The sequence below is a fragment of the Triturus cristatus genome, chromosome 2_1 (assembly GCF_964204655.1).
Source record: "Triturus cristatus chromosome 2_1, aTriCri1.1, whole genome shotgun sequence".
Lineage (NCBI taxonomy): Eukaryota > Metazoa > Chordata > Amphibia > Caudata > Salamandridae > Triturus > Triturus cristatus.
The window spans coordinates 989263019-989287698 of NC_140581.1; the positions used below are offsets into that span (position 1 = coordinate 989263019).

Here is a 24680-nt window from a genome sequence, read left to right on the forward strand (position 1 = left end):
AATAGCAGTACGTCTTTGCAAGAGGGCTGCAAATGGTGGACTGGAATACCACCATGCTGCTTGCCGATTCCCTGCACTTAGTGCCCTCTTTGAAAAATCACTGTACTGTCCTCAAACATTGTTGGAGGGGCCACTGACTGATGACGGTCGGCTGGCACTTGTATGTTTGATGAATGATCACGGGAAGTTAAAGAAGACCACTATTGTGTTATCGTCCAACATGACTTTCTACCAATTGAATCCAGGATAAGACTAAAATTGCTTGACTATACATTTTATATAAGGTATGAATGCTGCTAAATGCATGTGGTTAGTAATTAAATACCAGGGTGTAGCCATTGCTCTGTTTTTTTAACTTGATGTGCTGTTTTATCTCTGACAGTTAATGTTATTGTCCTACCTAAGAAATAATTGTAAATTAAAACTTCAGGGGATAAATATGCTATTTGAATGGATGTAATGACATGTTCCGCCTGTTGTGTTTTTACAGGCATGGGAAGAATGCCATGGAAAGCCAGGCGGGGGACGGTACAGGACACATCTGGTTGGATAATGTGAGCTGCTCTGGCAAGGAGACCTCCTTTCTCCAGTGTGCCAGGAGAGAGTGGGGAAAACATGACTGCACTCATCAGGAGGATGTAAGAATAACCTGCAATCCTGATAATGGGACTCAACGGCCCTCCCTCGGTATGTTAGAAACATTTGAAGTTATACCAATTTAATAGCCGAGATGAAAATGTTTGAAAGGGTATCAATCCCTGTGTGACGTCCCAAGTATAAATATATTGATTATTGGTACTTTGTCTATGTAGTGCCACGTGTAATTATATTAATAGATGTGTGTATCAAGTACATTTATTTCGTTGATAATTATTAACAAATAAAATTGAAAGAACCCAAACTAGCTCCTCTGATAAAAGCGTGCATTTCAATATCTGATCTAAAATAAAAACAGGTAACATTGTTCAATAGTGTGCAATGATGGTGAAGTACAGTGCAGGTTATTTGAATAAGGAGAATAGTCTGTTCATTTAAATGGCGATTGTATGAAAGTTGATTTATTATGTGATGCAGTTGTGAGGCCTCACCATGTAATAATGCCAAAATCTCTATCAGGTCCAGTTAGGTTATTTAACAAAATCCCTTCTCTCAGCATTGGGTAGCTGTAGCACAAAGTGGCAAGGCTTAGCCAAAGGAACAAGAGTAACGCATTTAGAAGTACCAAAACAGTTAATAAGTAAGAGACACAGCACAAGAGAAATCTGAACATATGACTGCAATTTTTAACAAGCATTTGCAATGCAATAGGTCTCGCATTTGCAAGGGTTTCAGCTATTGACAAAAATGACAATGTCCTTTATTTGTGTGTTGGTTTTTAAAACATAAAAATAAAAATCATTGTCATTTGCAATGCCAACAGCTTAAACTCTTGCAAATGCGAAACCTATTGCATTGCAAATGCCCGTTTGGTCAAAGGTTGAAGCCAGAATTAGACTCTGGCCGTTGGCGACGCCAGGGCTTGGGCATTTTACTGCTGCACAGCTATTTTTTGTTGCGTACAGATCTCACATCAGCCAAACCAGTGTGTTCTGGGAATTGTAGTCTTAGCTGCTGCCATTTAACTAATTAACTAACACACCTGCTGACTGCTAAGTACCAGTGTGAGCGATCTAACGATTCGTGTCAGAAAAGCCAGGACTGGAGAGAGGGAGACGATTCCATAACACAGTAGGTGAGGGTCTGGGGCACACAGGGTGATTCCTAGGTTTGAAGACAGGAAATGTGAGTACAGGGCTACGGTGTGGAGACAGCAGTACTTTGGGGACAGACTGGGGAACCAAAAACAAATTATAGGAGCGAGTACACCTTGTTTGGCGTCAACTGCAAACCGAGTCCCACTCCCTCTTTGTTGGTGGTTCGGTGAAATTCCGATTCGATTCATGGTGTGCGAGTGGCCGAGAACTATCCCGGAAAACACCTCACCCTGCCCTCCTTAGCGGCGTTTGACACTGCCCTTGAAATCCAGCGCTTGACATTGGCGCTCTAGAGCGTGACTCTGCCAACCAGTGTCCGAGACTGTCCTCAAAAGTCAGCATGTGGCTCTGATACCAGAGCCAACTACTAACTCTGCTCATGGACATGAGCACCTGACAGTGCCAACCAGTGCCTTTAACTGTCCACCAGATAGAGTGGCTCACACTAACCTCAGAGCTAGCACCCGATACTGCATGCCAGCACCTGATTCCAAGCTCCCCATTGCCACGCTTGAAATTTAATAGAGGCCGTGCACACCCACAATGAGTACAGTACAGGCAGAGGAAAGCTACACAGTCACGCACCCTCACTTTCCAGTTTTAGAAACTTATAGACCCAGTTCTGCTTGCCTCTCTTACGGTATGTTACTGATACCATTCATGCGTCATTGGTGAGCACAGCATACACATACACGCACCGTTTCACATAAAAATCCCAACCCTTTTCACCGTGTACTGCCTTGGCAGTTCCAATGCATACTTTCCTCACACGCTGCACAGACCGGAGCTGTGAAAGCGTACCTGGCATGCGCCCTTCCAACACCTCACATGTGGTATGGGAAGAGAGAGGGACGTGAAGGATAGAGGGGGCGGTAAACACAAGCAGCAGCTGAGCTCACCCCTGAGCGTCGCCTCCGCCAGCAGGACACAGCCTTTAAAAGGCGAGAGAGAACGAGGAGAGGTCGACGTAGCTCCACTCGGGATTGTGCTTGACGGCAACCCGTGCCTGCGGTGCTGCGTGCAAGCAAGGTGGGCAGGGCCTAATGAACAGGGTGGACACCAACAAACGCAGAGAATGCTTCTAAAAAGCCCGAGCAAGGCTCGCAAAATATGTAGTCAGGGTGGGTGGGGCCTAATGCCGACAGGGTGGACACCAACCCCGCTTCCAGAGAAGCCGGACAGAAAAGCAATGACAATAGTTCTCGCCAAGGCGAAGCAGCGCATGCGCTGCAACACAGGCGAGACCTAAACATGGAGTGTATTTTTTATCTTATTTTAAACACCAACACGACAAAAATCGAGGGGAACTGGAGGTAGGATTTCTGAAATTTACGTAAAATACTTTAAGCTCTTGGATGCAATACATCATTGCAAGATAATAGTAGCCAATGGGCTAAAATGCCTGTTAGTCTTCTTGGACTAGAGACAGTGGGATGGGCTAGCCGCAGGTACTACTTAGGTCCAGGGTGACAGTTTGCCTGTTGTAGTCAGCAGTCTTATGGTCCTCAGTGTCTTTTTCCTTGTTAGAGTGATACAATCAAGAATGGTCCTGAAGCTGGGGATGAAGCATGATGAGATGCTGAAGATGCTGAAGGAATGCTGAAGAAATTAAGTAAGTTTTCCTGCGGCCACCCTGGCATCCACGAACTTCAGGGGTAGTCTTTGACCTCAGGGCTTGATGCCCACGTTGCAGTAGGAGACCCCAGTGCAGGTCTAGTTGCCACTGGTCAACTGTCCGCCCGGTTACAGCAAGTTCAGCGGTTGCTTAGAGATAAGCAAATCCTTTTATTTGGGGGACAGGATTCCACTTCCGCTTTGGGTCCCACTGGCATAACGGGAACCTCTGGAATGTCCAGACTTGGTCACCCAACAGGTACTTCATCAGCTGGGCGTTTAACCAGTGCAGGTTCCTTTAGCTTTTGGTGGCCCTGAAGCTTAACAGGAGGCTAGCCACCTAGCCCTTGGAGTCACTTTTTTCCATCCAGGCACAAATGGAGCTCTTTTCCATTATCGGGCTCAACATACACAGTCCTCTTTGCAGGTCCCTTGGATGCAGCAGGTGCAGTCCAGTCTTTAGTGCAGTCTCACTTTGCTGGGTTCAGGGACCAGCAGGGCAGTCCTTCTATCATCATCCACTCCAGTAGTGCTCCGAGGACTGTGGGCCTGGGGTGTCACTTTTATGCCATCTTCTCATTTGTGGGAGGTTAGGACTCATTAGTCAATGAGGCAATAATTTCTATGAGACTACCCTTCTGACTTTTTATCACTTCCTTGGGGGTTGTACCCGAATCAAAGGAGCCTCAAGCTTTCTTCCCCTCCGAACAGCCGTGGGCACACCGTTGGGTGTGCCCAGCATAATCAGCCACTTCTCTTGGGAAACCAGTTTTGCAACTGGTTTTCCCTCTCTGGAGGAGATGCCAGATTGTCTGCTTACACAAAGTAGAGGTCTGGTGAAGGTGTGGTTGCCGTTTGCTTCACCTAGGCGGTAGCATCTGGGAAGCTGGGCCATCTGTGGCTACCATACAGTAGTCATCCAGCTGTAGGACATCACACCTCCTCCTTCAGCAATTCCCTTTGTTCCCTGTTTCTGTGAGTAGTTCACACTTCCTGGCAGGGGGCAGCATATTGTCTCGTGGGACAGATAAACAGGAAAGGCTACGAAAGCTTTGAGCCACAAAGTGGTGACTTTCCAAAGTCACCTTTCTATTAAAAGTTACCTTAAATCCAATCTCAGCAATGAGTCTGGTTTAATGTGATACATTGGAGTAATATCTTAGCTGGTCCCATATGGAATTTAGCACTTAGCACAGTGGCTAGTGAAACTCCATGTTAGCCAATAGGACCATCGGCTCTGCTAGAGTGAAAACTGCAATTTCGAGTTTTCACTGTCAGGGCATGTTAAGCACAAAAGGGACATGCTCTTCTTTTTAATACTAAGCACCCTGCCTGGTGGGCTAGCTAGGCCTTCCCTAGGGGTGGCTTATTGATATTAAAAAGGAAGAATTTAAAAATGGTTTGTTTCGCCATGTTGAGTTGGCAATTTAAAGATGCCCAATTTGGCTGCAGTGGCAGGCCTAGAGTCACGTTTTCCCTTGTCACTGTAATGCTGGCACAATGAAGTGCTGCAGTCCGCTAGTAACATGTAACTTACTAGCCTTGGGTTCCTCTTGTATCATATACTAGGAGCTTATACATACATTAAAGTAAGCCAATCAGGGATTAGCCATTTGTACATGTACTTTGGGGGTCAGAAAACATGCACTGGAGCCTGGACAGCAGGGCCCAGTGCACTACAGTCGAATATCCAGCAGCATCTGTCCTAAAACTTGGAGGGGGAGGGGAGTCGTAAAAAAAGAGGTCCTTTCCAACAATGGTAGTTGTGAACAAGTTTAAGACTTCAAAGGTCAGGTCTGTTTTCAGCTGGCTGTTCATTGATGCTTTATGAAGGTAAAATATTAATTACTACATACAGCGAACACTTTTTCAGCTTTAAAACAAACCTTTTCCTTGAAGACCATCGTCAGGATTGGATGCTATATCTTTAAGTGCAACAATTCGCAAGTGTGTTTTGAAAGGGTATGATGCTAGTTACACACTGCAGTAGAGATATAAGGATGCGATGCTAGATACACATTGTAGTAGGATGTGAATATTCTTAGCTCTGGGCTGTGTCTTCTCATAAGGGCTTTAGGAAGCATACCGCCAGGCCAACTAATCATCTGTAGGTGTGTAGAAGGAGAACAATGCTACAGAAACCAAAGCAACCAAAAAGCATACTTGTGAATGATTCTGCCCACTGGGTAGACCATGTATCAAATATAAGGCGTAGACTATTTTTTAGAGCATCAGTTTAAGCATCAAGAAAAACAGTGTTTGCATTTGTATGATAGGTGATGGTATAGGCCTACTACTAAGGGTGTCACTGGTGGCACAGCATGCCAGCACGCTTACTTTACTGTTTCCTTTGGAAATTATGTCACCTAAGGGTCAAATGCCACTAAGTTCCTTAGAGTGATGTTGGAGACCAGAATCTCCAGCTGAGCACTAACCAATGGCACTCGCTGACCCAAGTGCTCAGATGTCCATGTTTCCCAGACAGGGCTTTCCACCTCTGAAGGTGCGGAGGGCAACTCCTAAGAGGCATCATTACTCTCCAGGTCCCTCTCACAACTGACTCACGCTTCTAGACCTTTCAGATCCGGAGTTCTTGAATTCTGGAGACCCCCAAAGATAATGATTCAATCTTTCATTGACTTCCTGGTCCATGGAGTGGTGGCACTATGTCTCAATGTTACTTATTAGAAGATCCAAAGGTATTTGGATATTCTCTTCACATCTCTCTTTTCATCTAAAATCTGAATTGCCTCTGTTTGAACAATCTACAATGGCAAACTCAGCTGCCAATCAAACGCTTGTACTGCAGTCAATAGACATGCACTCTCACTGTGACCAATCTAACAATGATATACTCTCCCTGCTGCAAGTTACCTTCAGCCCAATGCACTGTGCAATAGACATGCTTATAGAGAACACTTCCAGAGGGTCCATTTAGGCAATGCACTTTGGGGGTTATTTACAAGCCCCTTGTGCCACCGGTGCTTCACGTTTTGTGACGCACCGCTGGCGCAACCTCCTGCCCCATATTTACAAGGACACGTCATGTAAAACCACCCTGCGTGGCTTTTCCTGTCCTTGTAAATATGGCCCCTTCTCATGCAACACTTTGCCCCCTTCTCACGCAACACTTTGCGTAAAAAGGGGCATGACATGGTTGTTACTGTGGGTGTTCCCATGCAACACCCATGTATACTGCCGCATTTCCAGATTTACGAGAATTTGTAAACCTGGAAATGCGTCAGAAGGCTACGCCTTCTGAGGGGTGGCGTAGTGAGGCACAACGAGGAGAAATGTTTACATTTCTCTTCTTTTTTTCCTCTTTCTCTGGTTGCTGCATTCTGCTGCACACATAGGAAGAGGAAATCACCTCTTTTTTTTTGTTATTGTTTTTGTGCAGGAAGGTACCCTTTCCTGCACAGAAACTATCTCCCCGCAACACAGGAACCCTTGCACCATGGCACAAGAGTGCCTGTGTGGCGCTTGGCAGCCGATTGTGCGCCAGCGCAGGGGAACGCACAGGGATGCGTCCTATTGTTGTAAATATGACATATCTCTGTGCTTTGAAAATGCTGCCTGCGGTGCTGCGCTGAGACACTTTCTTGTAAATAAGCCCCTCTATATTTTGGCCATCACAGCCCTCTTGTTTAAAAACATGCCAGCAATACATACATACAACACCATAAATCTTTTTGATTTTGCTTTCTTTTATTTATTTGAGTTTGTAAATATGTATATGTATTCTGTCTACACTGGATGTTACAGATTGCTGTCATTTCATGTCGAACCACATTTTCCAATTCGCCGTAATTTGATGGAAGTTTCCTAAACCTGCACGCCATTTTGTGATTCATGTGACAATAGTAAGCGTGATATGTCTGCCAGTTTGAGCAATACCGTGCAGCCAAGTTTCAGGTTATTGAGGTATAAACGTAAGAATACCTTTGATTTTGTTATATAAGGTTTGCACTGTCACGCTTTTCTTGATTATACTAAAATGAATAAGTCTCAAACGTCACCGGAATATACTCCAAATACGCTGAGGTACTATAAAAAATATATATATTTGAAGTTTTCAAAGAACCGGTGCCAGAACACAACAACACATTCTGAATGAAACTGCAGGGGCAGCGTAAAAGAGGCAGCGCTCACAGAGGATGACATTGAATGTTGGCGATGTAGGACAAAGAAAATTCCGAGATAATCGTATCATATGATGCCAATATCATGAAGGGGAAGGAAGAAAGGAAATGGTTAAAACACATTCTTCACATACGGTAAATACAGAGGCAAATTCAAACATGGTATCAGAATGTAAAGCTTGTTAGAAGATTTTAATAGTATTCATTTCACTTGGCGTCAGTATTTGAAAGGGGATAAAAGGGATAGAAGTAACATGTGGAGGCTCAACATTGGAGTAAGATATGGTATTACCAGTGCTTGGGACATGTCAGGTCTAGGTGGACAGACCATTGGCTGCAGAGGCAGCATGCGGAGGTGTATACCAATGGGCTGTGGAAGCTAACCATGATGGCGGGGGGTGCCAATGTGTAACTGGCTTTCTTCCAAGGTGGGTGTCAACTAATGAGCTGGTCGTGGGATGGCTAGAAAGGCCAGCCCGTGCCCATGGCAACCTTCTCCTCCACGAGCACTTGTCTGGAGTGCGTCTTTATTGCAGGGATTGCATACTCAACCACCACTGTATCTCTTGGGTGATGCTCTGTGCAGGTTAATATATGCACTGGGAGTTATATTGTTACTAAAGTGAGTTTGGCCTTGGAAATGTTGGTGACAGCTATTAGAAAATAATAGTTAACAAAAAAACAGGGCTTGCTTGAGGAAACGTTTGCCAATGCTTGTTTCCATTAAAAACAGAAGTGTAATATCACAGACCCACGAAAGGGTCATGTCATGGTGCTCAAATGAGGTATGCAGCACCATGAATTAGCGCTCCCAGGGGACTCATTCTGTCGGGCCCCATCGAAACCCAGTCCGAGGGTCTGCTCCCTGTCTGAACCCTACAAGGATACCAGCCAACTGGGATCACTTACATGTGAGAAGAGGGCGCTTCAAGGCTCCGCGGAACACCAGGTGCCTAATCCTTTTACAGCATCAAGTGCAATAGAGAGTATCATGAAACTGCTTCTTGACACAGCTACAACCCAAGCTATGCTTTATTGTTCTCCGGCTCGCGTTCATTTCGTCTTCAGCACTGCGTAGGAGTGACTAGGTGTCATTCCATTGCTCAGCAGATGGCGGTTGTTTCAAGGTCTCACCTCCCGGACCACAAAAGTTGGCGTTACACACTGAAACGCTATGCCTCTAAGCCCTTCTTCCGCTGCTCACCAAGTCTTTTTCCCCGTGAAGCTGTACAGATGTTGATGGTTTTCCATATCCATGTTTCCAGGGTTTTTCATTCTACCATAAATGATATATTTTTCTTCTGGGATCTCCACGGCCAATAAGCTCTTGGAATTGCTGCAGTTGGCTCACTAGTAGCTCTCCTCTCAGGCCCAAGAATAACAGGAATTTAGACCCTGCCTGCTGCCTGCACAGACACAGACCATCTGGGTCGCCGCAGCCTCCACAGCACTAGATGTAATCTGAGTGGCCATCATGTCCACTAAAGCTAAATCCATTCCTAGGCAGAGATCATCTTTCCCGACTCCTCCAGCGGAGTCATAATAATGTGCAATTGCACAGTAGGCGCGTCTGTTCCAGGCTTCTACCATATGGGTAAAAAAACCATTAATTATTTTTGTAGTGATCAGTTAATGTCCGGCCCCCTGACTCACTGTAACCTGAGTATTTGCAGACCATATTATAAAATAATTTGATTTCTGTCCAGCTAAGTGTTCAAGTACAGCAGTCATCATCGTCTCAAATTTCAAATGTTTTCCAGGGAGTACTGAAAAAAACAGTTCACCCATAACAAACTTTGATAAATGAAAAATAAATGTGGAGAAACTTGATTTATAGAGCTGCCTCTGGTTTAGGAAATATAGGGATTGACTTAGAATTCGATGGATACGAGACATCCACCAAAAATTGTAGGGTGTTCTGTCTGCTCTTCCTACCTTCTATTCAAATGCGTACAATCTAAATAAGGCGGGCAAGACACACTGCATAATCGACATACGAAGCAACCTTTTGCTGTTTGCCAGTATAAAAAGTCTGCGGTTGCCTGTGCATGGGATCCTGGATGTCTCTTTCCTGTGAGTCTAGCTTCTTAACATGCCACAGATGCGCCCTATTATTGTAGCCTTTGGTGTATTCATGCGCTTGGGAAATCTAGTGTCTTCCATAATTTTTAAGGCGTTTGTTTGCTTTTTCAGCTGTGTGGTCATCTGTTCAGCAGCTGGATTTCTGACATCTGCCAGTTGGGCTTCTCACTATGTCATGGGACTGACTCATGCAAAGATTTATATGATGACCTCACCCATCTCTTTGTGAGGATGGTTCAGTCTCAATCATATTGCATTGCTTTTCCTTTGATACTGGCACCCATCAGTTTGGCTCAGCGATGATGGTGCCGGCATGCCCTGGTTTTAGAGATGGAAAGGGGTACTTGGCACCATCCCATCTGGGTTTGTCAGTAAAAATAACAGCAAGTGACATGACCTCTGAAAGATGACCTTTGGAGATAGAATTGTGTGTCTGCCTATGCCTTACATGCAAACTGAGAAAAGACACTAAGAAAAACTTGGACACTGCAACAAAACTTATTATATTGATCAATTCCTTTTATTAAGGCCACAGCAAGTCATTAACATACACAGATACTCGCCTACAACCCAGGGGGCCAGCAGCGTAGGTTAAAGCGAATGTATGTGTCTTGTTGGACACAGCTGTGTGCCTACAACCCTGGCGTTGACGGGCGGAATAATATAAACACATGAAAAAACCCAACAAAACAGCCCCCCATCTCCCAAAATCCTTTCGGAAATTATGCTAAATAGTCTAGAATTATGACGCTTGGGGGCAGGTTATAAATATAGGAGTCTGTGTGGCTTCATCGGGGACAAGCTAAAGTTTTTTGTTTTTTTTATTTGTTTATTTCGTCTGGTCAACATTTTCCCAAATCACATGTACAATAGAGCTAGCAGTTCACAAAGTACAAAGCACAGCATATTTATACAACAATGTACATCAGTAAGTTCCTTGTTGGGAACATAGGGATGATAGTTAAATGTGTCATCACATCACTGGGCCCTGACATCCCCCCAAAATTTCGGAGCTTGCAACACAACATTTTCCCGTAATGTCCATAACGGGACTCATGGGGACATTTTCCATCTCTTTTCTCTCTGTTCATTATGAAAAAAACACCAACACAAATGTCACATAATCTTTCGGTCCTTCAACTTATCATATATCAATCGTCCCCTTGTATAGACAGAAGGTATTGCTTCAGGGGCTCCCAGAAATCACGAGGTCTGGATGTTTGCGCTAGTTCTTCCGCATAAACCTCCAATGTTTCCCTACAATAGGACATGTCTACAAGCCAGTCTTTGAACCTAGGGGGGGCATTTGCTGCCCCATCCAATAGTAACACGGCGTTTTGCTAATAGTAGCGCTACAGCCAGGAATTTTCGTCGCTTTGCAGGCTTTAGTTTGTATATTCCCAGTAAACACACTAGCGGAGTATTCGGTACCTGTTCTACTAACATTGCAGTGAGAGCTCCTGTGATGTCTTGCCAGTACTTGTGTATCTGCGGGCATGCCCACGCCATGTGTAAAAAATCCGCATTCAAAGCATAACACCTATTAGTGTCTGTAATGCTTGCAGCGTTGTGGCTCTTCCGGGTAGGAGGCGTACAGCTCCCTGACCGCCACCTGTAGCCGCAAGTGGGCAAACATCTTCATTGGTGTGTTATGTATGCTTAATGACGGGTCACCTCTTTGGATAAATCTACCATGTGGGAAGACATCCTTCATTGTAGAGAGCTTCATGTCCTCTAGCAATAATGTCAACTTTTTTTCTTGAGTTACCGACAATTTCGGATGGTTTGCTACGGGGAACGATGGGGCGGGAATAGGTAGTTTATTTGCTCGGCTTCCTAGCATGTGCCATGCTCTTGAAGTGCAGTGCACAGTCTGGATCATGTCCTTATTTGTTTGAGACTTCGAGTCCGACACAAAAGCTATCAGTGGAGTGGGTCGTACACTATCCTTTTCCACTGCCACGTGTGAAATGTACGCATGTGGTTGTGTCCATTAAATAGCATGTTGCGCCTGTGCACAATAGAAATATAGTTGGAAATCTGGTGCCCCGAAACCACCCTTGTGACATGTTTTCGTTAGTATGTTCCAACTTACTCTGGCCTGTTTACCCGCCCACGTTAGCCTCTGCATTGCCGATCTTAGTTTAGAGAACATTGCCTGCGTTAACGAGATAGGAATATTAATAAACAGATATAAAAATTTGGGTAAGACAATCATGTTTTGCAGAGCTATCCTATCTGCTAACGATAAGGGCATCTGTATCCATCTAGTTATCTGTTCGTCAAGTTTAGTCATCGCCCTGCCATAATTTTCCCTTATTACTAGTTCTGGGTCCCTATGTATCCATATGCCCAAGTATTTAACTGGGTCAGTTTGCCATTTTAGGGGGTAGTCTAATTTCGGCTGGGTTGTGGCCATCGTAAGAGGTATGATCACTGACTTATCCCAATTAATTTGCAACCCCTCATATTGCTCGAAGAGGATATATTCCCTTATAAGGCTATTTAAATGTGTATTGGGGTGAAGAGTGAATAGTACCATATCGTCAGCATATAGTGAAATGCTAAGGGGCCAAAGGTTAAACTGTAAAGCGGCAAAGGAGTTGAATTAAAGTGCTAGTGTCTTCGCACCCCCTCCAGCATTCTTATGAGTGTTTCGGAATCCATGCCTAGAGATGAGCCTGGTCAGGTAGCAATAGGACACTATCTTGTACGCCATTTTGGTGCTAGCCATGTTGTTTGCTGTGTGTTTTGCTTTATAGTAAAGGTTCCTCCCCAGTTCCGCCTCCATCTAACCTGACCTGAGGATGTGGTTGATGACTTCCTTTTACTCAAGAGGGCATAAAGTTCTGTAATGAGGCATTTATCATCCTTCTTAAGGAGGACCCATTTTTCAAAAGGGGTAAGAGGTATACCTGCAAGTGGCCTAATGGCTGGCTGTAACGCCCAGTGGCGCACCTGGAGGTATCGAAGACGATCTGTTTTCTCCAGGTCATAGTCTGATTTCAAGTCTTTAAAGGGGATAATCCCGTGGGTACCGAACAAGCAGCCTCTACATTTGCACCTGCCCTCCTGCCATAGGCGGAATCCCACTTGTTGCAACCCCGGGGTAAAGTCTGCGTTAGATAGTATAGGGGTCATGGGGGAGGGAAAGTGATCACACCCGCCTTAGTCACTAGGGTGTCCCATACTCTAAAAACGTTGCTAGTCCCTGATGATGAGTAGAGACCCCATGCAAGGTCAGTATAGTTGAGTAGTTGAGTGATAAAGATTTAGGCATCGATCATGCAAGCTAAATCCCAAAATAAGGTATGGAGTCATTTGCCCAGTCAAAAGGGAACCAGAAGCACAGGTGTGCCTCGTGGAGGGGGGAGGGGGGGAGTGAGGGGGTTGGGGGAGTCGTAACCGAAAGTTCAAGATCTGGTACTTGTGCATACTCACTTCAAAGACAGAGACAGTACCAAAAGCCTGAATCTCCGTCACTAGGATGGGGAGAGAAGACATCACGTTAGTAATGGATAGAATCACTTCGTCGGCATACAGGCTTAACTGGTGATGATACACGCCAATGAGTAACCCTGAGATAGTGGGGTTAGTGCATACCCGCTGGGCTAGGAGCTCCATGTAAAGAGCAAAAAGAAGCGGGTAGAGGAGACAGACCTTACGTGTTCCCCGCAGGATTAGAAAGTACTGGATTGAGCCCCATTAACTGTCATGGAAGCTCTGGGAGCACTATAGATGCAGCGGACCCATATACAAAATGTATCACCGAGACCAAATTGTTTAAGGATTTCAAACACGTAGGACCTGTGGACTCTACTAAATGCTTTTTCTGTGTCGATAGAGAGAAGCAGAGCTTCCTTCTGGGACCCATAATTTTTTTCCCAAAGATGCAGGATGCTATTGGTGTTGTCGCCACATGAGAATAAAGCCTGCCTCGGCCGGGTAAACCAAGCCAGGCATTAGGGGGTTGAGGCAGTGGGCCAAGATACCAGTAAAAAGTTTTGCGTTGATATTCCGGAGGGAGATTGGATCCGCAGAGAGCACGGCCTTTAACTGGCCTCGGTATTACAGATATTGAGGCTTCAAGCATGGAGTTTGTAAGGGGTGCCAGTGTCAGCAAAGGTGTTGAAAAGACGCAAAAGTAGTGGGGCCAGATCTTCACAAAAGACCTTGTAAAATTAGGGTGAGAAGTCCTTGGGGACCCAGAGATTTCCTTACTTTGAGGTGAGCGATAGCTGAAATTACCTCCTCAATCTGGATGGATTCCTGCAGATCTTTAGAGTCACGGGCTGGGAGTGAGGTAAGGGGAATGGAATCAAGATAGCTGGAGGAGTCAACATCTGGACTGGACCATCAGAAGTGGTGTTCAGGGTGCTACAAAAGTTTTGGAATGCTGATGCTGTGTGTGGGTCGGTAGGCGCTTCACTGGACGGGCTGGACGGATCACCAAAACCGATCCAGTGTGGAATTTGTCCCTAAGGCAATGCGCTAACAGCCAACCACAGCAATTGCTCCTAGATAGAACTTGTGTTTCAAGCATACCATCACATACTCTGTCAAAATCCAAACACTTGAGGGAAAGGCATTCTTTCTCCAATTCTCACCACATTCTCAGGGCACCGGTAAGTTTATGTATTGCATCTGATTCTGAGACCGTCTGTTCTAAGCTTTGTCTTTTCTCCTTCCAGTGGGGGTTATACGAGGCTGATATGGGTATGAGTTACCCCTCACCACTAATTTCAGTGCCTCGCAAAGAGAGGCCAGAGATGTTTCCCCATTATCGTTGGAGTGGGGGTAATCGGCGATCACCTTGAGGAGTGAGGCCACCATGGTGATTGGAGAAGAGAGTCTCAGAGAGGCCCGCAGTACGGTCTGGGTTGATGAGAGTCAAGGCGTTGCACTAGGGACAAGGGAGCATGGTCAGATAGGGACCTAGAAGAAATAAGGTATCAGACACAATGGCCTATATGGTTGGGCTTCCCAGGAAATAATCAATGCGGGCATAAGTCTTATTTGCTGTGGAATAGAATGTGTAATCCTTTGTGGTGGGTTGGCGTTGCTGCCAGATATTGTGTAACCCACAGTCAGCCAACCAGTGAAGGCCCTGGGCTGAGAAGGCCCCAGCCTGGTCAGACCGTTGGGCTGATCGAGCCAGGTACGAGTCCATCACTAGGTTCATGTCACCACTGAACACGATGGCGGCACTGGAGGAACAAAGCACGGGCACGAGGGCATTCATAAGGAATGCCTCCTGGTGCTCGTTGGGTGCATAAATATTAACAATAGTGAACTGAAAAGTGCCTACCCAAACCTGTATGCAAGGAAGCGGCCCTTGACCTCAGCTACTTTAAATAAGATATCACCTTTAAAATTTCCACCTGCCTGTTTCGTAGGATTTGAGGACCAAAACTGGTGCAGGAACCATCGTGTGTGCATTCTACATGTATCTTTGGTGAGTAGGCGGGTCTCCTGAAGAAGGCATATGTCACTGCCTGACTGTTCTAAGAGGGAAAGGACAGCCGTCCATTTTACGGGGTTATTAAGATCTCAAACATTGAGGCTAGTCACCTTAAGATCTAGGAATACTGGCATCTTGCATGACATCATTGACAATATCACTGCAATATTTGCTATAAAATTATTGATGAGAATACGGAGTATGGCGGGGGCGCGAGTTATAATATATATTTTTTTATTTGAGAGAAGAAAGTGTACTTCTGAGGGCAGCCCTCATCTTCACTGGAAACTCAGAATGCACATTTATATATCTGCAAAGCAGGAAACACAAATAGGTCTAAATTCCTTGCATTGTAGTAATGGCTGCTACAACATTTTCCTACCTCAAATGTGATTGATTGGATCCACTGATTCTGTTGGTATCCATGGGTACTGAAATTGCAGAATAGATTATTTAAAAAAAAAATAATCTGCAGATTGTTTGCAAATTATTGGTTAAAATATGCAAACGTTTCAAACATAGAAATCTGTCCGACACATTTATAAAGTACAAATGCTAATTATAGATCACCCTAGATAACTTTGTTACTTTTGACGTGTTAGCACAACATTTGAAATCAGAAACTGGGAGGAATGGCTGAAATTTCGTAGACATTTGTCAAATTACACCAAAGAACATTTCATACCTCAGAGGGACCTGGAAAAAATGAACCATTAACAAAAATATGTTTTTTGTTTTTAATCCGTTTCAGTGTTAACGAACATTAAAAATTAGTTGAAAAAATAGGAAACCCCATTGTAGAGCCAAATTCGCACACTTTTAAATTATGATTCGAGAGTCACAACTGAGTTTCCCAATCTGCTATAGTTCATAGTATGCCACATTTATTAATACCGTTTCCTTTCTCTGAAAATCTCAGAGACAGTAGATCTCTCTTTTTTTTGTTTAAGAAGCATTGGCATTGGTATGTTTAATATTCTTTGACAGTCCTGGTTAGTAATAGAATGGAACGTTATATTTTCGTAGTATTTTTAAAACCAGCAAAGAAAATGAAAACACATCTTCGGAAGGATAAAAAGCAACGAAAATGATACTGTGAAGCAAATTCTGGGGAGGGCTGGTAGGTAGAAATGAATTCACACTGCAGACCTGCAACATAAAGGTGGAACTATGATTTAGTAGCGATCAAGGACAGAAAAGAGAAACTACACAAATACCATCTACTGGCATAGAAAAAAGACTAAAATCTGAATCCTGTTTGGCTTCTAAATGGCCATCGAAACAGAACATTGAGGGAGAGCTAACTGTAGGTAAAACTCAGTGGGGAATTCAACAGTGAATCATGGGAAATTAAGAATGAAGAACTCTGCTTTAGGGACCACTGGCACAAATTAAGAAGTGTGCAGACATCCTTACTCACAGCCAACTCTCCAAGGGCTGTGTTCCCGGGGGCGGCATCCCTTCCTCTGATGCTCAAGTTGAGGGCGTCCTCCGCACTCGCCTTATCCTCACCAGGTCTGTGGTGCAGCAACACACATCTGTCCAGGAGTCACTAGAGCCAGGAAGACATGAGGCAGCGCGTGGAGTGATACGGGGATGGATGATGTGGGAGATCTAGGAGACGTGAAGCATGATGATGCGAAAGGCAGAGAGCAAGGTGATCCAGGAAGGGACCATGATGGGGAGGGGAAGGGAGGAACAATGTGAGGTAAGAGGTGGAGTGCAAATAAACACAGCAGGGAGTTTGGTGACAGGAAGTGAAATGGGAGTGAGGGAAACGGGTGATGAGCAACAAGGAGCGTGAGAGATATTGTGAGTGAGGACTACTTCTTAAATTCTCAGAACCTAATGATTACAGCAATGGGATAATATAACCTTCCTGATGGACAGCCAGTGGTAAACCACAAAAAGCACATGACAGCCATTGGTTGAAGGAGCCCTCGTCTTTCTGTACCAGTTCTTGTATGTACTGTTTTCTTGAAGTATTCGCAATACTTTATGGGTTCCGGAGCAGCGTTCTACTTGCCAAAAAAGCGCTACAACACCCCATCAGGGGTAACAAGCACTATATAAATGCAAATTTTTTTCCCTCTTCTATCCCTCCGCTATCCTTCTGAATCCAAATAACTGACTAACCTATCCACCACTCAAATTACTTTCATATTTCACTATACTAATTTAACACTAATCCTGTATGTATTCCGGAGTAGCGTGCTACTCGCCGAAAAAGTGCTTTGACACATCATCAGGGGTAGTAAGCGCTATATAAATGCAATTACAATACAATGAGGTATGCCTGACAGGTAAAGCTGCCAGTAGGCAAGACCGAAAAAGTACCTTTATTATTTTTTCCACTTTTAATGCCTAAGTTCATTGATATTCAATTAATTCTGCCTGAGGCTAATGAAACTCATCAGTGCCTAGGGCCATTCATGCTTATCAATGCCTGGGCCAGTACCATACTGTCTAGGCATATAGATGTTCATCACTGCCTTGGCCCAATATTATTACTTGATACTGCTTGAGCTCATTAAGGCTGATCACTGCTTGGGGACATTGATGCTTATTACTGCAACAGGGACGCTGATTTCCATTAATGTCTGGGGTACCATTCATGCATGTGTGTATCTGTCTGCAACCATTGAAGTTTATTAGTGTAACTCTATTAATGTCAATTACTAAATGCAACCACTTCATTACTTTCTGGAGCTGTTGATGTTCACTGTTGCTTGAGCAATTGATAAACCTATAAGCCAGGGCACCTGGGGTGGATGTTGAGCAATGAGAAAAGCCTCTACATGCCTTGGTTAAGGATTGTGGGGGAATGTTGTTTCTGGGGGCAGGAGGAGGTTTATTTCCTGGAACTTTGGCCAGGTGTTTTGGGGGCACAGGGTTATCATCGTATGCTGACTGTCTTTAAGTGCACTCCCCAATATCTCCCCTTCTAATGACATCACCATCATTATATTAACCCTCATGACTGGGCACCCTATCTTTTTCCACCTTCACCACTCTCACACCACCACATTGTGGATCGTGCCTCATTAAATGTTAAACATTTTATACCTTAGGTAATTGGAATAACAATCAAAACACCCTTTAAATTCACTGAAACGGGATTAGTTAAAGTTTAGTTAAAGTGGGCAGGAGGGACAATGAGGTGTACTGCACAAAACTTTAAAAGATTGGTAGTTCAAGAGTTATGAGAGTAAAATATATTTTACTCCTTCCCTCACCAAGGTTTCTTCATAATGTGCATTAATTTACGCGAACATGCCATGCGCTAGCCACACACACTCTTATATGTCCATTACTAGTCTCTGGAATGCTACAACTTCACAAAAGGACTTCTTGTTAACAAAACAAATGTGGACTACAGCTACACTGAATAACCAGCGATCTTTACAAAGCTCTTCCCTGATTTCTGTTCCATACAGTATAGGTTTGTTCATGTTATGCTTAAGAAGTTGTCATCACATTCCCCAGGTCTTATGGTTCAGCATTGGGTGTTTTTACTATGAAACATGTTAAAGACCTTTGGTACTATATTTCACATGCCTATGTGCTTCTGCCACTGAGTATTGTAATGAACAGGTTGCCTCATACAGTCTAGGGAGAGTTCCATTGTCTTGCAGTACCACATCCCAGTTGTTTCCTAGATATTGGTTTTTCACCCTCAAAAACGAATACAGCATGTTACAACACATGCTATAACATTGCATACTATTACAACGACCGCGTTGTTAGTATGTGATGCATTTACATCGCAAGTAATTACAACGACTTGCACTAGGGGGCGCGCTGGACTTAGGAATAGTATTAATTACTATTCCTACTCCAGTTTGCGCAACAGTAGGGAAGGTGTTGGAATTTATTTCCAATACTTGAGCCCCCCAGTGCAAGTCGTTGTAATGACTTGCTATGTAATTGCATCACTTACTAACAACGCGGTCGTTGTAACGACCACGTTGTAATGGTAGCGCGATGCAATGACAGCGTTATAAATGCTGTTTCCCCTCAAAAACAATCCTATGTAGTAAGAGGCTGTATTCCAACATTCTTGAATGTGTCCCTTCAATATCCTTATTAAGTTCCTCCCTAAACCCTTACTGTTTCAAAGACCTTATGCTGTTTAGTCGTCCGTCGGTTCTATCCAGATAAAGGACAGTCTGGCCTAATTTGGAGCGGGATTGGGATAAGCCGGATAGGTATGGGAATGTTGTTCCAGACTCTTTGTGCATCAATGGAAAATGCCTGTTAGTTTTTTTGTGTTTTTTTTTACACTACTTTGTCTCCTTTCTGAGGGAGTATTAGCGGCGGATATGCCAGGAGCCGCCAGGACAATGAATGGTGAGCTTGTCATCCAGGCAGGCTGGGGTACCGGTCGTAATGTCTTTGTAAATGATACATCTGGTTTACAAGAGGGTGCACTTTGACAAGGAACCACTAGAGTTCCAAGATGTGGTGATGTGATCATATTTTCAGGCCCTGGTAAGGACATTCTGTGGTTTGTAAGATGTCCTTAAGGGGTGCCAGGGTGTAGTCTATGGGGGCATGGAGTAGGGAATTTCTACCATTCAGCTGTCAAATTAGGAGGCTTGAACAGCAGTTGTGAAGTAGCTTTCTGGAAGGAACAATTTTAGTTTCTTTAGTAGAGAAACCAGTTACTAGACTGTCTTTGTTTTCTTGGCAATGTATTCCTTTTGGATGAGATTGTTGTCCATGGTGAATCCAAGTGACTAGGCATTGAGCGAGAGTTTGGGTTCAAAGCCATCAAGTTCATGCCACTGAGTCAGGTTTATACTATTTTATACTTGTTGGTTTTGGCAAGTAACAGGAATTCTGTCCTGGTGTGGTTGAGCTTGCAGGGGCTGGACATTCAAGTCTGGATGAGGTGAAGTGTTTGAGTCATTGGTTGACTAGAGTGGAGGAGACCTTGCAGTAGAGTTGTGTATCGTCAGCATATTAATGAATTATGATGCTGTAATCTGTGAGTATAGCCCCAAAGGGCACTATGGGGAGGGTGAAAATGACACAGGACAGTATGAAACCCTCGGGAACCTTGCAGGTGATAGGAATCTTCTGGAGCTGCCCATGTGAATGATGTGGTGTTGGTCGGAAAGGAAGGAAACATTGAAGGGCATTGTTAGTAAATCCCATGAAAGACTTCAGGGTATGGATGGTTGTGAGATGGCGATGGTGGCAAAGCCAGCTGAGAGGTCTCGCCATATCAGAAGGAAGGGGTCAGTCATCTTCAGCTATGGTCAAGAGGGCATCATCTACAATGTCTACGGTATTTGTTTCTGCTGCAGCGTGATCTGAAGCTAGACTAGTCCTCATGGAGGAGATGGATGGTATTGATGTGATGGTAATATTGAGTGGTAGCTGCAGGGGTGCAGCTGTTGTTAATGCATCGGTAAAGTGTCACCTCGTCCTAAAGGTATGAGGGGCTCACTTCATCCTTATTTTGGCTATGCTTTACTTCTAAAACTGTTTTCTTTGCTTGCTTTTGGACCTGTTGGTGCTCTTACCATCATGGGTAAGAATTTGATTCCATACCACAGCTTAGTTCTCAAACATGATGATTTGATGCTACCATGTGCATCCTATTGCAACCAGTGGCCTTGGCTTGAATATTCAACCTCATACCCTCAATCATTTCACAACTTTCTATTATCAGTAATGTGATGGATAATATCATGTGGAGCAATTTCACAGATGCTCATTAGAATCACGTGTTTCTTAACAGTCGCAATTCAAGCTTACATCCCCAGCTTGCAACAGTTCAAAGATCAAGGTCATACTAAAGGATGCAGTAAGGCTGTGAGTGGTTCCCTTCAACAGTCTTATCTCCTTTGATTCTGCCTCACTTACTACCCTTATGGTCAAGAACCCAGCATATGTGATGGCTTCAATCACATAGGTGGTAAAAACAATCAATTGTACTTGCATCTGGGCATGGTGTATTGTCTTTCTTAACACTGAGGCAACATCTCTTCAAGACTAATGTTGGGGAATTGGTTATGCTATCCATCATAAGCATTAACACAACTCAATAGATTTGCAGAAATGTGTTTTTGGGCAATTCCTAAATACAGGCCATGGGAGCATGCTTCACAGGACATAGTGCATTTTCATTGGATATCAGCTACAGCGCAAATGCATGTTAATGTCATCACAAAAGTCTGTAAGACAGTCTTGGCTAAAGGTATTGCCTTTTTAAGGAGCATACAGTTCAAGTTTCAGGCATCATGCCATTAGGGCCTGTATTACATAGAAGATTCACTGCCCTTGTTTGCACAACGGCGCACCTCTAAGCAGATGCACCAGGCCCAAACATGCACATTGCACCATATTACAATAAATGCTCTGCCCCTAGGGCAGTCACGAAGTTGGACTGCCCCTGGGGCAGTGCATTTAGTGACATACGGAGCATCTGCTTCAGAGCCGCTCCGTGTATCTCCCTGCAGGTGGGCACAGTGAGTCACTGCACCCAACAGCAGTGGGGTGTGTGGGGGATTCGTGGGCCCCCCTGCCACCGATGAAGAGGCCTGCCCTTGTGGGGGCGCAATGACGGTGCACACTTTTGAGGTGCACAGTCAGTGGACTTTCTAAGGGAATGTTTACCTCTGCACCCGGGTGGTCATACATCGCAGGTGCAGAGGCAAAGTGTTTCCCTCATTTGCACGGGGCCCAACCCCATGCAAATGATGTAACACCCTCTCATGATAGTGCTGGCGCTACATGTGCGCCAACACTATTAGTATTACAGAAGGGCCCCTAAAAGCACCTGCAGCCCTTTCTGTAATATCATAGAGACCCAAAGGTGCATTAAGTGGCCACACATGTCCGTTGCACCCCAGGGGGTTATATGTAATATGGCCCCTGATGTTTGAAATAGTCGAAGCTCCTGGGGGTCTTTGAGGCCAGGTTTTGGAACACCAACGCAGTGGCATACAGGAGAGAGGAAGACCCTGTCCAAATTTCCAGAAAAGGCTGAAGACACCTATTCTCAGTAGCTGTTATTAAGAGTCTAAGGTGTCTATTGTTAGCTATTGTGTTGAGCCATAACAGAAGACCGGATCAGTTTCTCAACCCATGCGCTCTAAGGCAGCCCTTTTGAAAGAATGATTCAGTCAGTAAACTGAATTGTACCTTAACCTAAGCCTAATTTTCACTCAATGCTACCTTCAACCCTTTTGCTATGACCTTCACCTGTGTTTTTTATGTGCTGATCACGCTTTCTCTGTATCACCTTCAGAAAATTATGTAAAGGGCACCGGGCAACAAAATGGCTATGAAACTTGAGCTAAAGAAAGCATTGGTATACATTAAGATTATAGAAAACTCATATGTACCTATGTTTCCTATTTTTTACATACCTCACTCACCTTGTAAAATGCTGCTGTTCCTGTACCCAAATGATTTTCAAATTCAAGAGTCGTAGTTTTGCACACAAATTCCCTCACACACTTTTCTCCCCGTATCACTCTGTTTCTCTCCTTTCTCCCTGTAACTCTCCATCTACCCCGAGATGCCACCATTCTCAACAAGCATTCGCAAAGCCAATAGGTCTCGCCTATGACTTTGGCAATGTGATTTAGCCATGTTGTACACCAATGTGGCTACTGTTCAGCATGGCTAAAAGTTAGTGGCATGGTGTGGAGTAGGGTGGGGGCAGATTACGGTAGATTAGAGTGGGGCACAATAGGGTAGATTGGAGTAGTGTGGAGTGGGGTAGATTAGGCTACAGTGGAGTGGTATAGATTGGGGTACAGTGGAGTAGAATTTGGTAGACTGTAGTGGGGAAGACTGAGGTAGATTGGAGTGGAGTGAAGTGTGGTGGGGTATATTGAAATGGGGTTGAGTGGGGTAGACTGGGAAGGGGCGGGTGGGAAAGATTGGACTTGAGTGGGGTAGATTGGGGTAGAGTGGAGTGGGTAGATTAAAGTGGGGTAGATTGTAGTGGAGTGGGATAGATTGGAGTGGGGTGAAGTGGAGTGGGGTAGATTGGAGAGGAGGGGTAGATTGGAGTTGAGTGGGGTAGATTGCAGTGGAGTGGGATAGATTGGGATGGGGTGGATAGGAGTAGGGTGGATCAAAGTAGATTGGGGTAGAGTGGAGTGGTATAATGGGGTAGATTGGAATGGAGCAGGGTAGATTGGATTGGAGTGGGGTCAACTGGAGTGGAGTGGGTGGATTAGAATGGGGTGGATTCAGTGAGGTGGAGTGGGTAGATTGAGGTGGAGTGGGGTAGATTGGAATAGAGTAGATTGGAGTGGAGTGGGTTGGATTGGAGTGGGGGTAGTTTTGAGCTGGGTGGATTGGAGCAGGGTGGATTGGAGCAGGGTGGGTTGGAGCAGGGTGGATTAGATTTGAGTGGGGTGGATTGGGATAGATTGGAGTGGAGTAGGGTAGATTTTAGTGGAGTGGGGTGGATTGGGCTGGCGTATATAGGAGTGGGGTAGATTGAGGTAGATTGGGGCAGGCAGAGTAAATTGAGATATATTGGGGTAGATTGGGAAGGAGTGGAATGAGTTGGATGGGATAGGTTGGAGTGGAGTATATTGGAGTGGAGTGGAGCGGGATAGACTGGAGTGAGATCAATTGGGTGGATTAGAATAGGGTAGATTGGAATTGATTGAAATGGAGTAGTTTAGAGAGGGGAAGTTTGAAGTAGGGTAGAGTAGATTGGGGTAGAGTGGGGTGGGGTTGATAGGGGTCGGGTAGATTGGGGTGGCGTAGATTGGGGTGGCGTAGATGGGAATTTGGTAGATTGGAGTGGAGTGTGGTAGATTGAAGTGGGGTAGATTGGTGTGAGGTAGATTGGAATGGAATGGGTAGACTGAAGTGGAGTTGGATAGATTAGGTAGATTGGGGTAGATTGGCAGAGTGGAGGAGGGTGGAGTGGAGTGGGGTAAATGGTGTGGAGTGGTGGGGTGTAGAGTGCATGGAGGGAAACGGTGTGCAGTGTCATAGAGTGTCTTAGAGTGGAGTGTCTTGAAATTGATTGGCATGGCATAGAGTGGAAGGGCATAGAGTGCAGTAGAGTGTTGTAGAGTAGAGTGATGTAGAGTTTTGTAGAGTGAAGTAAAATAAAGTAGCGTGGTGGAGTGTGAAGTAAGCATGATGTGGTAACGCAGTGCCATTACAGATAACACATTTTCAATTGAAATGACCATTACATTTGCACAGACGTGCCGTTTTACTACAAACAAACGATAATGTGTGGGAATCTCATCACCTGGTGTATTGATGTGCCTTGATCATATTAAAATATTTGTTTCCACAACATTTCAGTATTATAAAAAATGTGCTTCATTTCTACCTTCCTAATTCTGATGGATTCTAAAATACATGCAGTTCATTTTTGTTGTGTGTTAGAAAAAATAACATCCTGCAGCCTGTCCTTTCACATGGGTACTCAGCAGGATGATTGTCACATAGATTCTCTCACTTAGAAGTCAGCAAAAGAAAAGTAAAAACCATACTCCCTCTGAATAAAGAGCCTGACGTTTGACTTCTGTCTTTGAATGCACAGCAAATGTGAAAAGATAAGAACAAGGTTTAAAGGGCTGTTGATAGTAAATGAATACTTGGAAGGATGCAGTAAACAAGGTATGCTCA

At 44.5% G+C, this 24680-nt stretch overlaps 1 protein-coding gene across 1 annotated transcript in view; it reads left to right on the plus strand.

Moving 5' to 3' along the window:
• PRSS12 (serine protease 12) overlaps nucleotides 1–24680 on the plus strand; it is a 474415-nt gene that overhangs the window by 265598 nt on the left and 184137 nt on the right. The window contains exon 7 of the mRNA XM_085634365.1: nucleotides 491–687. Within this exon, the coding sequence (XP_085490491.1) occupies nucleotides 491–687 (197 nt within the window). The remainder of the gene's footprint in view (nucleotides 1–490; nucleotides 688–24680) is intronic.